Genomic DNA, 18,209 nt, shown 5'->3' on the forward strand with positions numbered 1-18,209 from the left:
CGGCTAAATTCAAGAAAGTGGAGAAGGTCAGAGTCAAGTTAAACTCAAAGTTTACCAGAATTGTGTTTTCCTTTCCATGTTTTTTCTCCATCAACTGTATCCCTCAATTTAACAGGCACGTCATATTAAATGGACGTGTCCTCTGTAAACTACACCCTCACTTCAGAAATGCAGAAACATTGTGGGTGGGAGGAATATTAAAACGGAGTGAGCTGGCATTCAGAAAGCGCTTACAAAAGAGAACCGAAATACAGACAAGTTACTTTCAATGAGTACCATCTGTCCTTATTTAATAGGAATGACAAAGACCAGAGAGCAAGCTCTCTGGCTTCTGGATGGCTCTATGCAGAGAGTCCAGGCTACACCTGCAAAGACTTCACTGAAAGTCACCCGGATTCTACTGCAAGTACCCCCTTTACCCAGCAATGGCCGAGGGGGGGACGCCACCCTAACACTGAAGTCACGTGCCCCACAAAACATTTCCTTGTATCTCCAGAGTATTAGCTTCTTTAATCCAAAAAGGTAATGAGAGGTTTTTAAACTGATTACATCAGCTTAGTTCATACACTGTCTCTTAAGAACTAAATAGTCAATTAAAACAATTTCCAAAGCAAAATCTGACAAAATCCTCTCTTAGGGTAATTTAGATGATAGGTTTTTAACTTGGGCAAATTAAACCCTTCTCACAGCTGGTATTTTCCACAGGGTCAGAAAGAGTGGCACAAGTTCTCTGGGACAAAAAAACCTACTTTGTGTGTTAAACCATGTTTCGTGATCATAAACAATAGAAACTAGAAAACATTAATGGGAGCCTAACATGCCTATTCCTTTTATTTTTTTACTTCAAAAGCTACATACATGCAAAAGTTGAACATGTCATCACAATGCTTTAAATAAAGTTCAAAAATAAAAATACTTCAACATCCATTTACTTGTGGAAATATATATGACAATTATAATGAAGATAAGTCAATTATATCCTTTTTTCTACTCTATCAGAAAAGTACTTATATTATAAAAAAGAATTTAAATTCATGCCCAGAATATTTTTTTTAAATCCTTGATCAATAATTTAAAAACAAGTTGGATGTTAGTACAATGTTTAAAAAAATAAAAGTTCCAGGCTTTTGAAAAATGGGTCTGATATCCTTATAACTCATTTTGAAATCACTGGAGAAACTCAAGTTTAGAAACAAAGCATTAAAAAAAAAAAAGAAAAGCCATGATCATTGTTATTATGGTTGATGTGGTTAGTGATGCAAGTGAAGGGCACGACTTTTGTAAAAAGATATTGTTTCAAATCGTTTAAAATGTTTGAATGGAGGATTTTATTTACAAACACAGGTTGCGGGCTGCAAGGAGCCCCACCTCTCTCTGCTGGTCAGTACTGCAAGAGGAATTAAAAGTCCTGGGTGCAATGAAGTTGGGATGCACCGCCCTTTTGTGAAAAGTATAAGCATGCCTTAGCTCCCCTGAGTCCAGAAAGAAAAGCCAGCAGGAGGAAGCGTCTCCAAATGGCCCTGCCTTTTTCAGGTAGACGCAGTAGGAGGCTTGGCAGAGTCGACGGAGGGAAATCAGAACATTCTGAGTGTTCCAGAGGGTGGTCATTTCCTTCTACTAAAACCGGTATTTATTTGGTAACGTAATACGATGTATCTCAACAATTCTAAAAATTAATGTGAACAGAATGCATTCAGAGTTCAACTTTGTGAATGTTCACATTCATCCTGGAAATGAGATTTAACTTCTGCTCCTAAATGAAAAAGGCAGGGGAAAGCTGCCCACACCGGAGAATGATTGATTATTGGAAACGACACACAATGTGAACGGTAAAAGGGGATCATTTAACAAAATGTGTCTGAATTCATTTGGAAAGCCCTAAGTGGGTACACACACCCAAAATTTAGAAGCAGCTTAATTCAAACACTTAAAATATCACCTCCTCTTTAGATCAGAAATTATAAGGTTTCCTATTGAGACAAACCCCTTGCTACCACTCCAAGCGCCTCCCTTTGAAAAGGCCAAATTGAAATTCTGGTTGGAAAGTATTTCCACCGAGGGTCCAAAGATCTACAGTTTGATTTATATCCTGATACTCAACTGTGGTTATAGTTTTCATGTTTGGCAACCCAACTATTCCTTTCCTTTCATCTCGGAAAAAAAAAAATTCTTAAAAAGGAAAAATAAAAGATGTGTGTGCTCTCAGTGAAAAATCAGATTAAGTAAGGTTTTTCTTTTCCCTGGGACAGAAAAAACAATGCCCAGTGCACAGTATGTAGGAATGTGTCACAACAAATAATCAAAAGACAGGTTTCACCCAGCTAGTATTCCTCCGAGGATAGTGTGGTTTTCAAAAGCAGTATTGTCACGATTATGCATATTCTCATTAACTAGGTACAGCAGAGCTACTTAAAGGGAAACCAATTTCTTGTGCCTCAATGAAAGGGGAGTATAGAAAACAATAATTAGACTGAATGAGGAGTTTAAAAGGGCAAAAAAAAAAAAAAAATGGAGTGAAAAGAACAGAGAATTCAGAAAGCAAAAAAAAAAGCAAGTAATGTGACGGTAAAAACCCACACAATCTCCCTCCACCCCACCTGCCACTTTGAATCCTAATTGCTCAATCTGCAAGGGCAGAAACCCACTCTAAATGGACCAGCATCGGGCTTCGGCAAGTCTTCTCTTCACTCTCCCTCCTGTTAAGACCGTTTCCAAAACCAATCAGCAAAGGACAAAGAATTCTTTACAGAGTGCAATTAGTGTTTTCCACGTCCACCTTCAAAAGCATGATGCTCTTCATGGGCTAAAGGACAGAAAAAAACAAAAAAGAAAAAAAGGAAAGAAAACTTTAAGCAAAGGATGGGGCAACCCTCCTCTAAGGCATCTCATTCAGTTTCCCCAAATGTTGGCAAGAACTCAAATACCTTTGTGTGCCAGTAACTGTTAGCTAAGGCGTGCATTTCCTGAGAAACGTAATAATGAAAATTAAAACAAGGAATAAACAAGCAATGGGCATGCTGCCTGTTCCTTCTTGCTGTGCCGGAGAGGATGAGTAATCCCAGCAAGCTGATGAAGAGGATACACTGGGCTGCCAGCAAATTCTGTAGGGAAATGCGCCCCGCAGAATGCAGTGCTGGGGAGGGGCCTCACAGAACCAAGACAGGGCCATTCACAAGCTTATCTTCAAAAATAAAACAAAACAAAAGTAAAACAGAACTGAGAACACCACCAGGAGGACAGCAATTCTCTTAGGTCCTCCCCTACCTTTAAACACCCTCTGTGGGAAATGAAGTTTCATTAAATGGATGGGTCTTTTATTTTTCCCAGTCACGTTTTTTTTTTTTTTTTCTTTCTTCTTTTTTTCCAGCCCTACTGTCTGGCTTGCAAAATGACTAATTAAAATTAGGAACTTCAGAATAAAAAAATGATGCTGTGAAAAATATTTTCCAAAGACTTAAATTTTTATAAAGTGGAGGTGGGAATTGGGAGACCTGTGAAATATAAAATATTTCCTCCAAGGCGAAAGGCCCAGTTTGAAAATCCACTTCCTGAACTTGGTTAAACCATCATCATGAAGCAAGGGCAGATCCTCTTCTCTCAAATGGAAAAGTTACTGACTTGGGGCTGAAAAAGCCAAAGGCCACTCAGGATCCCCCATGCTTTGTCCATCCCCCCTCCCCCCTAGGAAGGATGTCCTAGGAGGGCAGACATGGGCTGGCCCATCTCACCTCTTAAGCCCCTCCTAAGTCTGTATTTTTAAGATGGACTAAATTCTTCAGACTAGTGTGTGGTAGGGGTGAGGCGGGGAACAGGACCATTTGCCCTTTAGGATCATCATGGTTATTCACCCAAACCTGCTCTTCACTTGGATAAAACATTGAGAGAAGCACACTTTGCAGCTCCCGGGGTTACCGCAGGTTGGCCCAATTCCCAAGGGTGGCCAGGACTCCAAGCTGACTTAATTGAACATTTCTCACATGTAGAACTTAATAAATATTTCACTTTGTATGTTTTTTTTTTTCTTTTTAAGAAAGATTTTTAGGACAGACATCAAACAAAACATGGCCTGCTCTTCAATGAAGTATAGCATTGCTACTGGGTCAAGTGGGGGGTGGGGCACAGACCTCTTAGCGATGCTGGACCCCAAAAGATAAATCAAGAGAGAGGCACTGTCCATGGATTTTTATTACTTCTCAGTGGGAGGGACAGTTCGGGGCAGTCATAGTTAAGACAGTGCAGTCCTGATGGGTCATGGAGATGGGAACAGAACATTCAGAATCGGGAGAGTTCTGGGGAACAGGGAAAAGTTCTGTGGGCCTTGGGTTAGCCTTGGTTGAAAGGGAATATAGAAAAGGTCAAAGCCAGGAGTCAGCAAACTTTTTTCTGGAAAGGGGCAGAGGATAAACATCTTAGGCTCTGTGGGTCACAGGGTCTCTGTCTCAACTATTAACCCTACCCTTGTTACGCTAAAGCAGCCACAGATGAGATATACCCAAACAGGCATTGCTAGGTACCAATACGCTTTATATATAAATACTGGAATTTGGATTTCATACAATGTTCATATGTTACAAAACGTAGTTCTTCTTTTGATTTTTTTCCAACCATTGAAAAATGTGAAAGCCATTCTTAGCTGCAGCCCATACGAAAACAGGTGGGAAGGGGGCAGATTTGGCTGGACAGTGTAGTTTGCCAAACTCTGCTCTAAACAATTCTCACATCAGAAGACATTTGTCATTCAGCTGCTCCGAAGAGCCCAACAGAATTTGGCGGGGGGAGGGGGTCTCCATTCATTTAAGTTTCTCAGTCAAGTAACCAAACTGTATCTAACCCACAGATAACTTATCAACAGCCTGACCCTCAGCCACCTGCCTGGAGGCCCTGCCCAAATTCATCAGGGCTCTTTCTATGCGGGAAGATCTCCCCTGTCACGTGGTTCCTGTAACAAGACTGAGGAAGAGCGTGGAGTTGGCCATTTCTGACCTAGTTCACCCTACCACCCTACCTGTTCTTCACCTACCTACCTAACACCCTACCTGTTCTTCACCTACCTACCTAACACCCTGCCTGTTCTTTATCAAGCTGTGAGTAACATTTCTGCCCAAAACCTCATTTTTCCAAATCAATTCTGCAGCACGTGGTGTATAACCCTACTGAGTAAAGGACTGCCTGCTTTATATAAAATAAAGACAATTGCTTGTTTTTTCCAATTCCAATTTTTATTTGAATAATCTTTGAATTTTTAAATGTCAATTTATGCCCTTAAAATATGCATTTCTACTAAGACCCGCAGCCAGTTCTGCCTGACTCACGAACGTCACTGTGGCCTCCACATAAACGTAGACACCCTAAGGGCGCCTGATCTGGGGAGCTGCAACGTCCCCTCCTCTGTCTGGCTTTTTTCTCCCCCCACCCTCCCCCAACCCCAGCCATCACAACAACGAAGTGATGACTCATCTTTGCTTAGTCTTACCTCATTATTGCCACTGGCCTAAAAACTAGCCTAACCGCTCAGTGGCCCGATTACCTCTGTGGCCTAAACACTCCTATCATGTGTTGAGCCTGCTGCTACCCTACGTGTTAGAATTTTGAAGCAGAAGGGACCTTGGAGATCATTTAAGACCAACCTTCTCAACAGTCAGATGGGGAAGTGGAAGGAGGAGACACCGCGACTTGCTCGAGGTCACGGTGTTGAAGTGGGACAGAAGTCCAGACTGCCTGACTTGACCATTCCAAATCGCTTCTCTACTCTTTGGAGTCAAATGTGGAGAAGGTCCTAAGGAGGTAAAGAACGTGTTCGCCCCGTTCATAAATGGCGGCGAAACATACTTCCTTTTGGAGAGTTTCTGCTGGAGTGAGTCTCGTGGAGTACAAAAAAAAAAGACCCTCGGTGAACTTTCAATGAATATCTGGGCTGAAAATACAATTAATGCTCCCTATGGAGGCAAAACTGCATCTACAAATGTGCGACTTCCGCACGGCACAATCAATAAGCGCCTTCTGCAGTGCCATCCTCTGTCTCTTTTACTGAAACTTTCATTTAAAATTCAGACGCTAAGCATCTCCTGAGTATCTGCAGCAGCAGATCTGTCCCACTGCTTAAAATCTAAAGCACTGGGCCTGTGACTATATGAGTGCCTAGAGGGAGGCTTAGTCTTCATATCACAGTAAGACAATCACAAAGCAAAATCTGACTTTTTTTCTTCTCCTTTTTGACGAGGGGTTGGGAAAAGTGAAGCGGTAATAGAGTATGTTTCACCAATGCTAAGATGCACTCCCCACTCCGCCTCCCCACTGCACATATGAAGACCCCGGAATCAAGAACGTGCCATGGGTCAATTAGGAGCCTTGTATGTTTCTTTCTTAGTAAAATACTAAAATAATACTTATCATCAAGAGCATCTTAGAGTCAATGAAATACCGTGGTTTAAAAAAATTGGGTTACTGACTCTTGGAACAGTCTGGGGAATAGGAAATTCACCATATACGTGTAGGGCTGTCAATGCTTTGCTCTAACTCACTGTTAAAACTGTAACCCGCAGTTTGATCTACCAAACAGTGGTTTAATAGCACTAAGCTGTTTTCATTATGAAAAAGATGACTTTTTCAAAAGAGCACACAAAAGCAATGAACATGAATCATGATGGAAACAATGGGTCCACACACCTATTCATACTGTTAACATTTCACCACTATGCGTGCATTCTCTTCTGTGTCACAGTCATCCGTAATGAGGACGTATTAGCATTTCAGTAGAACATTCAATCTTGCCTGTGCGCAGAACGAGTTCCTCCACGGATACAGATGTTATACATTATAAATCCCTGTTTATGAAGGGATGATTGAAAATCTACCTGCCAGCTCATATAATAACTTTTTTTGTTACTGTTGCTTCGAATAGAAGGTAATTTTTTCTGAGAATGACAAGTTTGAGATCAGGTTTGAATTTTTGAAATAAAAACAGTAAGTATCTCCTTTTCTGATCCGTGTGTTTAGGCGACAACTGAAATCTCACTTCAATTTCTGAGGCTACAGTTTTTTTAAAACACCCTTAAAATGTATTTTATTGAATTACTTATTGGATTATAGAATTTCAAGCGATTCTCCCTGCACCTCATTGGCAACACGGTTTCTGTCTTTAAAAGTATGATAGAATAAGCTAGAAAGTAGTAACTGGAAATGAAGCACTTACGTTTATAAAATACGGCTTTAAAAGATATGTGGGGCAGGAGTTCATAGATCTTTTCTAAAACGGTGGCTTCCCCAACTACGGCGGCATTTACATTCCAGACTTGGACGACGTCTTCCCGGTCCCGGACACTGACACTAACTCCTATTACTTCGTCATCTGAGCGGAAGGAAGGGGGAAGAAAGAAATGAGTGATAATTTCAAGTCCGCTGGGACCCAGTTTTCTAGCACTTATCATTTTATCTGTAAGTTGTAGAGAAGATGATCAAGACAAGGTGGCACGAGAGAACCCGTGATAAATACTGTTTCTAAGGGGGATCGTTGGACAAAAAGCAAGTTAGTGGGCAAAAGCTGCAGCAGTCACATCACATTTATCCGGCGACTTAGGTAAACAGAGTGTCCCGGCCAAACAAATTTTCCAGACAAGTGAGTTACCCTTCTTAACATGTTACCGAAGCTTTGGACTATTTCTTACTCTGTTTTGATAAGACTTTTTCAAGGTGCATAATGATCGGCCCCCCGAAAGCCAACTGAACTCACATGAACTTTTTCCTCGATGCTTGGCTGTCTTTGTGAGAACAGCAAGTATTTCTCCCGACTTCCCGCCAACCATTCAGAGATCTCGGGGTGGTTAGTGCTCCAGTCCCCAACATTAACTGGACCCAGACTGTGTGTTCCGAGTTGCTCATTCTGCTTTCTGTGGTTTTGCTTGTCTGCTCCTTTCTTATTAATCATCCCTGCTCTTGCCTGTTTCTCCCTAGCCATCCCCCTTCTGGTTTGGGCATTTTAACTGTAGGCTAGAGAATCAATGACCATCTGTTAGCTCTGTGTATAAAGTAAGTATCTTCTAAGTGTGGCCATGTCCTTAGAGCACTTCGGCAAATGGGCAGGAAAGCATTTATCTACTTTGATTAATGTAGGTCTTTTTTTTTTTTTCTTAACTAAATTCTGGATTGGGGGCTGCTCTGTAGGCATTCGAGAATGGTGGCTGGATAAGTAGGATTGTGTACTGTCCTCTGGGGCCACTTTGTGTACAGTCATTTGCAGCAAAATGACAGGAGTGAAGACTTGACTCCTGGTATACATGTTTGCAGCGTATTACTGAAGTAGGGTCACCCCTCTGCCCTTGCACACTCAGCATCAACGAGTGAAATGTGAAAGATGAGCATTATCAAAGTTAGGAAATTTTGCTTTAGTTAATATGTTTTGCCTAATTTTCCTTATTTACTATAAATCTGTACATCTCAATATTTCTGCTATCAGTTTTCCCGTGTGTCTTCTGGAGGTTAAAACGTTCCAGCATTTAGATACAATTTAAATGAGGACCTGTCCAATTACTAAAGGAGTTCATCTTCAGTAAAATAATTCCTTTCTTTCCTCCATCCTTCCCTTCTCTCCTTCATTCCCTTTTTCCCTCTCTCCCTTCTTTCCTTTGTAAATAAACTTGACTCTGGCTAAATGTGTATGACGTGACACTAAATAATTCCACGTATAGAAGTGTTTGGAAGCAGACAAAATCAGTCGAAGGTGTCAGAAGTCGGGCTTGTGGCCACCTCTGGGGGAAGGGAGGGTGTGGAGAGATTCTGGAGGCCAGTAACATTCTGTTCCTTGATCTGGGTGCCAGTTACAGGGATCTGTTTACTTTGAGAATATTAAGGTACACACATAACAGTTTGTGTCCTTTTCTGTATACATGTCACATTTAAACAAAAATTTCCAAAAGAGTAAACAGTACCTGATCACGGCTACCCACAGAAACTTATTATCCCCTCAAGAAATGTGTCTTATGTACGTGTTTCTTGTTTTCTCATTTATCTTCAAAGTATATTTGCTAGAGCTCAATGTTAAATTCTATGTGAACCAAAAATCATCAAGTGAAGAGGGAAGCTTTGGCATTCACCACTTTCAAGAACAGTCGTGAAGACACTAGCTCAGCCTTTCAGGAAAAGAGCAGCATTTTCCAGTCTTTTTGTTTTGCCCATTTCTACACTATTGGGCAGAGGGTACTGTAGCTTTACGGGTGCTGAAAATGCTGAACTGTCAATATTTCAGTCTCGTCTGGCTTTTGGTTCCTACGTGTAACCTCCTAGCACAGCACTTTCAGAAAGGGCATGGTAAAAAGGCTGCAGCCCGTATGCAAAGGAGATCCATCAGCAAACATGTAATATTCATAAGCAGAATCAACCGGCAAAAACGCCGATGATTTTAGGGTACTGGCAGCACAAGACGTCAGAGTTAGGAGGAGCCACTGTTTGAAGATGGGGGAAGTGAGGACCAGAGAGATGAGCTGACCTGCTGTAGTGGTGGGGCTGGGTTAATTAAGAGCGAACAGTTAATACTTAATGGTGCTCTCGTTCCAAAGTCAAGCACGGAACAATAGGTCTTCTTTGCTCAATCCTGCCTATTTATTATTACTTAGACTATTTTCCCTGGTTCTGGAAACAGGAATAATTCATACAGAAAACTTCCTCTCCCGGGGATTTACCTGTTTATAATTATACCGAAGATGCATTTTTGACTACATATTGTAAAGTTGCTACCTACCCCCTATTTAAACGGAAGGGATCTGTACTTTTAAGATAATTTCATCTTAACCCAGGTTCTGTCTTCAGTGAATAAAAAGACGTGTAAGAATTAAGGAAAACAAAAGGAGAATGATTGAAACTGTTAGTGAGGTAAATCTGAAACCTGCTTGGCACCGGCTAGGCCTATAAGGGTTCCCAAAGACAGAACCAGTTAAGACGCCTGAGGGCAAATCAGTCAATACCAAAGAGTTAAAAAAAAATGAAAGCTGAACAGGAAAAATGTGATTCTAAATGTTACCTCAGAAGCATTCAGAGGGAACTACCCAAGAAGAAAAAACAAAACTTTAAACGAGCAATTCAATTTTCCTCTCTCAGTGGTTTCACGACAAAAACAAAGCAAAATAAAAATGGGCTAAGGGGTTAACAGGTACCAACTATTAGGTATAAAATAAGCTACGGGGATGTGTCGCGCAGCCTGGGGAACAGAGTCAATATTTCGTAATGACTACAGATGGAGTGTAATCTTTGAAAATTGTGACTCTTTATGTTGTGTACCTGTAACGTATGGGTTTTGTACATCAGCTATACTTTAATTAAACAAACAAACAAGAAAAGCAAAATAGAAATGTATTCACAGGGCTCTCAGAAACGCACTCAGTATTTGAAAACTGAGTGAGTCTTCAAGTAAAGTCTTCAAAGTCAAGTCCTGAAGACTTTACATTTCAGCCCCAGTTGTCAGATCACAGACGCTAATGGCGATTCATCCCCACCTCCCCTTTATCTCTCACTCTGAGTAGAAGGGACCAAGAGAGGGACAGGAGGAAGGGGCGAGTAACTGAGAGGGGCAGAAAGGACTGTGCCGACCTAACTACAAACTTCAGGTGACAACTAAGCCACTGGGCTCTTCTGGAAGAACTGGAACTGGTGAAGGAAGCCCACCACCAGTGGTGTTAGGAGCCCAATGTCAAATTTCATTTTCTTCTGGAACATATATAAGGCTGTATGTCAATTACCCTTCAATTAAAAAAAAACAGTTTTCCTTTTTTTCTGCCTATTTATTTTAGACAGATGGTCACGGACACTATGAAGATGAGCTCTAAGTGCAAAAAAATATATAGGCGTATACACATATGTATATCCACGCAATATACACATATGTAAGTATACATATGCACATACACATGTAACATGAAAACGCCACGAGCACATGGGAAAAAGCTAAGTAACTTCATAGTTACAAAAGAAGCAACTCCAAAATATGTAAAAAAGGCAAACACACAGAAACAAGGCTCAGCAAGGAACAAGCAGAAGCCAAGCACGCGCGAGCGGGGACGCCAGAGCTGAGGGTCTCATTACCTGCGACGGCACAGTCTGTGAACTGTTCCCCGATAGTCGCTAACAACAACTCTTTCCAGACTGTGGACTGGTGTGGGAAAAGAACAAAAAGCAAAGCAAAAGAAAACCAAAGAAAAGGAACACATATACATTTTTAAACAATTATCTTCAGGAGCTACCCAAGTCACAGTTTAACCTCTCACGCCCTTTCCACGCCCGTATCTGGAGCCCGCAGGCATCGCTGAATCACAGGTGTAAACACCCACGTGGTGGCACGTTTGTACTGTTTTACACATCGCTTTGCACAGAGAGATACAAGGGATCCCAAGTCACAAACTCTGTGTCCACAAAACTGTGGGGTCCGAAGCTTCAGAGCTAATCTCTAGTGCCACCTCTGATGAAGTTGAGAGCAACGTGGGGAAAATGCACTCAAACGACCTACGCTTTTCCCATTTCTTTGCCTCTCACTGATTCAAAATGTATCAGCTGGTTATAAGTGAATGCTATTAGGACCATCCTTCTCTTCAAAACCCTTTCCTGCTTTTCCAGCAGTTTATAAGGTACTTCCAAGGTTACACAAGTGAAGAACACTTAAGGAAATTTCTGGTTTACTGACTACCAGAGACTTGCAGATCTCCATTCACTTGAAGGCATTTTGTTTCTGCTAAGTGACTGAACTGTGGTGTGTGTGCGTGTGCGTGTGCGCGCACATGTGCATTTCCCTGGAAGAATCAGTGCACGCTCTAGTCCACCTCTTCCCTATGAGAAAACCTGGAGCCTCTTCTGCTGAAGACCCCCTAATGCCATCCAATCAACAGTCAGCATCCACGCACAGGTAACTGGAGGTCTCCAAGTTCTTTCCAGTTGCTCTTCCTCAAAAAGTTCTTGGTTCCGTATCTCTTCCTTGTCTTGGTTCACAGGCCCTGAACTCCACCAGAACCGGGTTTGATTCCTGACAGCCGGCTTAGAGCTGTACCCTAGGCAGGCTTATTAGCCTCTCTGAGCATCAGTTTCCTTCAGTGAACAGGGAATAATAATAGGACCGACCTCCCAGGGCTGTTGTGACCATGAAATTAGTCAACAAATGTTGCGTTCGACGGGCTCAGTACTGTGATTGCAACAACAGCACTGGAGATTTAAGATCCATTCCATAAACAGCTGCGTGTTTGCTCTGGACCAGGCGCCCACTAATGTATTAACTATAATGAGAGTACGTATTATCATGTTCTAATGAGCTGAGAGCAGCCTCACTGAATTTTTAACCAAGACCACAGCAGTCAATCATCATGGCTTTTCACTCTCAAGGAGGGTTTTCTTTTCTCTTTCCTAGACCCTCTGTCTGGTCTACCTGTCTCCCACCTAGAAACCATCGCTTCTGTTTTTTATCTGTCTCATCTGCAGTCTCTTACGCTATTAGGAACAAAGATGAGGGTGTTGAGAGGAAGTTAGGGGGAGGGGATGTTCCCTCTCCTGTTGTGAATTCAGAGGAGGCTGACCCACCGGATTCCCACCGGTCAGCAACAAAGAGAGGGCTGAGCTGCTTGGGATGAGGGCACTTGTGCAGATGTGAAAGCGTTATTATTTGCGACTGAATGGGGTCAAGTGAGCTGACAAGGAGGGAGGACAAACTTGTCTTTCAGCTACCTTTCATCCAATGCTGACGTCATGATTGTTTCTACCAGAAGTCAATGTCTACTGCAAGTAAATAAAGAACATGGCAAGGAAAAGGTGTCCTTATGGAAATTCAAAACAACTTTCTCTCCTTTCAGGGGGGCAGGAAGAGCTTCACAGGCCTTGCTTGTTTTTTTGTTTGCTCCCCTGACGTTTTAAAAATTATGTATGCCAAATACTAGCCAAATCTCGTAGCTATGCATCTTAACGATAGTTTGCACCTTTAACGAACAAATTGGGTCATATCTTTCGGTGTGTGCTCATCGGGAAACAATGCAAGGTCAAGCCTATGGGTCCCTGGAGATGTTTCAATCCTTTGAGCTCGTCCACGTGAAAGAAACCATGAAAAGGTGAGACTGGGGAGCATGTGTCCTTTCATCCATTTTCGAAGGCGGCTTAAGAATAGATTTGAATGCTCTTTTCAGTCGGTACAATGAATTAGAGCCCACTCCCGGGAAACCCAGGTTTCTGAGGCTTGACCACTGCCAACCAACGGCCGAGCAGGCTCTGCTGCCATTAACCAGGGTTTCATCAGCCCCAGAGGGAGACTGGACACGGCCTCGCATGAAACCCCAAAGGGCGGTGAGATGCAAGGCCTCCCACACGTCCCCACTCTCTGTGCCAGGGTCATTCTCAGAAGTGCTTGTCGCCCCAGTGGGGAAGCGACGAGCCTTTGCTGGGAAGGATCCTGCTTCTCACTACGTAGACCCACTTCCACATGTCGGTCATGGCTGTGGAGGACATGACAGCCCTAATCAGCTTTTCTGTAAAGTTTATAGGCATGTAGCTGTTCAGAACTATATGATACAGTCACACTCTTACACCATTTCTACAGAGACTCACAATGCATTTTCAAGGTGACAGTGTGAGGCAGAAAACCCCCAAGGTCAGAATAGAACTTCTCACCCCCGGTCCCATTCTGAGTCTACCAGGCGGACTGTCTAGAACGCACAAGAGGTTCATCATAAGCTGTCAACAACCCCGAACTTAGCTTCTAGAAAAGGATGAGAGCGAACCTACCGTGCTGTCCTTGGGAACTTTCATCTTCCATACGCCACCCTTTGCATTACTCTCCTCTTCCCTGGATCAAAGACCAATGTTCACAGTTACACTCATGGATTAAGTAGCTCTACATACATCTAGTTCAACAATGGATGACATTAAAAACAATAAACAACGGAGCATTCTGCAATAAACTCTCCCCGGTTCGTTTTACTAGAAACAGAAGCAGATGAAAGAAAAAGGAAGGGGATGGAGATGGGGAGGGAAGAAGGTGGGATTCAGTGGCCAAAAGGGTAGGGAAGGTGATGGGATACCAGGTTCTCATCCTCAAGGAGCTGGTGAGGAGAGGTTCCCTAGACCCCCTGGGGTGGACAAACTAATACAAGTGCTTCACAGGTGAGAAGGCCTTTACATTTCAATGTCATGCTCTTGACATCGCCTCATCTGATTCGCATTTCAGTCTTGTGTCATAAGCCTAATAGGGGACTCAGCCCCGGTAGAGGACATCTGCTGTCTCCCTGTGTAGTAACTGCTCCCTCTTCTGGCAAGAGCACCCCAATTTCCCTTTAAGGAGCTACCTGTCCCCTACTCTTATGCCAGACCCTTTCTGATATGGCTGATTCCATATCCTAGCTTTAAAGGTGGGCTTATGACCCAGACACTTATGACTTCGTAGTCTTTATGATTGGCCAGGGATGGAAAGGCAACCCACGCTGGGCCGATGAGAGCCTGCCCTGGCATGTTACTGGAGCTGGTGAATGCTGACACTGACAAACTTGTAGGGCTTCAGACTGGAGCTTATAAAAGCCATTTTGTCACAAATGGGAAAACCTGCCTGAAAATTAAGCCAAGGCAGAGAAAAGCAAAGCAAGTCTGACGGAGAGTGTCAGATTCCTAAGAAGAACTGAGCACCCAGATCTGCCTGAAATCAGCCCTACCGGTAGACTGTTTAGTTACAGAAGCCAAAAGATTCCTTTTTGTTGTTTTTTTTTTGGCTCAGTTTACGTTTCTGCCATTTGCTACCAAAGAGCTAAGATATATTCCCATTTTATTAATGAGTAAATGGCTTAGATCAGTTGAGGGACATGATGCAAGGATTTACTACTAGTTGGGACTCCAGCCTAGGCAAACTGGCTTACTGTCCTCCACCCTCAACACTACTCCAGCTATTAAAGAAGAAAGACACCTTCCCCTCAACCCTGGGCCGTGATCAGTATCATACACTTTCTATGTGGTCCACATGAGGTATGTCTGAGGTTATATGATCTTTGTTCATATAATAGATGTGGGTACCACATCTGTTCCCTCATCTCCCCTCCAGCCTGTAAGCTTTTTCACTCCACTGTCCAGGTCATTACTGAACAAGTGAAAGAACAAACCCAAATGATGCCACACCCCGATACAAAGACCTGCACGGCACCTTCAGCGAGCTAATGAGGACCTAGGTATTGTGAGACTGCAATGGGGTCCTCTGTGGGCGGATGCTGAGACACCTGCTCATCACTCTGGAGCACAAGGGGAAAGGGGTCGAGGGAAGGGGTCTATTTCAAAATTAAATCATGGCTAAAATGACTTTGCGACACCACCAGGAGAAAATTACTTCGGCATTCCAATTTGGCATGAAGTTATTTTATTAAGTTCACAACCATTTCCCTCCCACCTTAACCTCAAACTATACAGAAGACACTTACCAAAGTGGCCGCCTCTCTCCTCTCATTAAATGATAACTACATCTCAAAGGCAGGCTAGTCACAGGAGGAATATTATTGTACACACTCCAGAATATCTTTAAAAGAAAAACACTTTGTTTAATACACCCAGTATTGACTTACTGTGCTTATAAAATTAATGCATTAAAGCTTATAAAATTCATGCATTAAAGAAAAAAAAATCAGATCTCATTAAGTCCTACCCATTCAAACTAGATTTTTCTTAGTATTCTTCCTAATTTTCTGCTAGAAAATGTAACATAACATTAAAGAATGTTCTTTTCTGAAGTCAGGCTAAGTTGTATGCTTCAGGAAGCTATGGTTTAGCAAACATTCCTATGCAATGTGTCTCCACATAAAACAGGGTAAAGATCTTGCTAATGATTTTTCTGACAGGTATATGGCATCTAATAAAAGCCTGTAGTGCTGAATACGTGTACTGAACCATATTTCCTCATGACACTGACTCTGTCTTCTTTCTAAGCCTAGAAAGAATCTGTTACACTTTGGATTGGGGGATGGGGTATAGAGGAGGCAAAGAGGAATCACCTCATGTGCTCTGTCCCCCTTCCTTTCCTCTCCCAGGAGGAAAAGGAAATAGCTCAGCTGCCAAAGCCACAAGTTGCCCAAGATGCACAGTGTTAGGAATTCCATGATTGTGTGTTCTCCAAACTCATATAGTGAAACCCAAGCCCCCAATAGGATGGAATTAGGAGGTGGGGTCTTCGGGCATAATTAGGCCATAAGGATGGAACCCCCCCGCCCAGTGATGGGATTAGTGTCCCAATAAGAAAAGGAAGAGAGTTAGCCCTCTCTGTCCACCATGTGTGGATATAATGAGAAGACGCCTATCTGCCTATAAGCCCAGGAAGACTGCCTTCACCAGGACTTGACCATTCTGGCACCCCTGATCTTGAACTTGCAGCCTGCAGAACTGTGAGACATCAATGTTTGTTGCTGAAGCCACCCAGTCTATGGTATTCTGTTACAACAGCTGGAACTAAGACACAGGGTGGCTGGTAGTCAGAAACAGATTACATAAAAATAGTAGAGTAATAGTAACAATGAGAGTAACAGCAGCAACAGTAATAGGGCCAGGATTTGGTCTCTGACTTTTTTTTTTTTTGTGGTACGCGGGCCTCTCACTGTTGTGACCTCTCCCGTTGCGGAGCACAGGCTCCGGACACGCAGACTCAGCAGCCGTGGCTCATGGGCCCAGCCGCTCCGCGGCATGTGGGATCTTCCCAGACCGGGGCACGAACCCGCGTCCCCTGCATCGGCAGGCGGACTCTCAACCATCGCGCCACCAGGGAAGCCCTGGTCTCTGACTTTTACATGTTTATGTAATTTATCTTAATGACAACCTAACTAAGAGGTACAATTATTATTCTTGTTTTATAGATAAGGAAACTGAGGCACACAGACTAATCCTCCCAAGCATCACTGTGTGCTATGACCACGAGGATTAGGACAAGAAGTGAGTTTTTACAAAGAAGAAAACCCTTCCCAGCTTGTTTGGAACGGTACCAGGAATCTCTACGCTACCAACTCTATGCACAGAATTACTATACAAATGAAAAATATCACTCTGTGTGGTGAAGTAAGTCAAGGGTGGTTGTCTGGGTCTCCTAGTAGATCTGAGGAGAACAGAACAAGCAATAGGACAATTAGAAACATGAATCCAAGGGCATCATGAACAGAGCGGCATAGGTGGAATGAAATTTTATCGATGTCGAATGAGAATCCTTATGGGTTGTTTGAGCCCACGTTGCATAAAAACTGGAGCCAAATTAACTGCAAGGCCAGCAACAGCAATAAGATGAAACTGAAGGCAGAAAAAAAACCAAAAACCACCTGACAATAGAATACATAGAATACAATAACAATACCTTATAAGAATACCATAGAATACAATAAGAATACCTTATAAGAACCTGCCACATAGTACGGGGAACTCTACTCAATACTCTGTAATGGCCTACACGGGAAAAGAATCTTAAAAAAAAAAAAGTGGATATAAAAAACAAAAGTGGATATATGTATAACTGATTCACTTTGCTGTACACCTGAAACTAACACTTTGTAAATCGACTACACTCCAATAAAAGTTATTTAAAAAAAGGATATGAGGAGAAAAAAATTTTTTAAATGCTAGGAAAAAAAAAAAAAAACAAACAAAAAGAATACCTGGGGTCCCTTATACTAAAACGGTGCTAATGTAGGAAGTAACTGAAAATAGCTCTGTAGTAACAGTAGATGCTCAGACATCTGTCTTTGTGGAGATACCCGCCTTATAAATGGTTTGCTATCAGTGCAAATAATAAGATTACTCCAATATTTCAGTTATAGCCTGTGGTATGGGTGTGAATAGGCAGAGTTGGAATCTGAGGCCAGGCAGTTGGATTCCAAACCCTGTACCCTTAACCACTAAGCTATTTCCTCTGCAGATATTACTACATATTTTAGGCACATCTTTCTCCAGTCCTAGAAGCCATGGACCAGGTCACGAGGTCATGGACGAGGTCACAGAGTGAGGGGCACCTGTTGAAGATGTTTTCCCACCAGCACGTGCCCTTCATCACACTGACTATGCCACTGCCTTAGCTCTAGCCTAGGACTTCTGCAATGATGTGGCAATGACCTGTGCAGAATTTATGGACACACTTATGCTAGAATATACATCCCTGCTTCCACCAAGAGGACTTTGATGCCAGCAAACTTCAAGTCTCCTAAAAGGCCAGAGCACCTGCCCTCACACCCTTGCCAAAGTTCTCAAAT

At 42.6% G+C, this 18,209-nt stretch overlaps 1 protein-coding gene across 2 annotated transcripts in view; it reads right to left on the reverse strand.

The window, feature by feature from the left end:
* Positions 1–283: 283 nt before the first annotated feature.
* The window catches only part of EIF4E3 (eukaryotic translation initiation factor 4E family member 3), a 63,747-nt gene continuing 45,821 nt past the window's right edge, over positions 284–18,209 (reverse strand). For both annotated transcript variants that reach the window (XM_060022913.1, XM_060022912.1), the window contains 5 exons: positions 15,414–15,508; positions 13,741–13,801; positions 11,071–11,137; positions 7,193–7,348; positions 284–2,803 (listed from right to left, as the gene is read on the reverse strand). In XM_060022913.1, coding sequence (XP_059878896.1) covers positions 2,757–2,803; positions 7,193–7,348; positions 11,071–11,137; positions 13,741–13,801; positions 15,414–15,439 — 357 coding nt within the window. In that variant the 5' untranslated portion in view covers positions 15,440–15,508 and the 3' untranslated portion in view covers positions 284–2,756. The remainder of the gene's footprint in view (positions 2,804–7,192; positions 7,349–11,070; positions 11,138–13,740; positions 13,802–15,413; positions 15,509–18,209) is intronic.

This window comes from Delphinus delphis, chromosome 10, assembly GCF_949987515.2.
Source record: "Delphinus delphis chromosome 10, mDelDel1.2, whole genome shotgun sequence".
Taxonomy (NCBI): domain Eukaryota; kingdom Metazoa; phylum Chordata; class Mammalia; order Artiodactyla; family Delphinidae; genus Delphinus; species Delphinus delphis.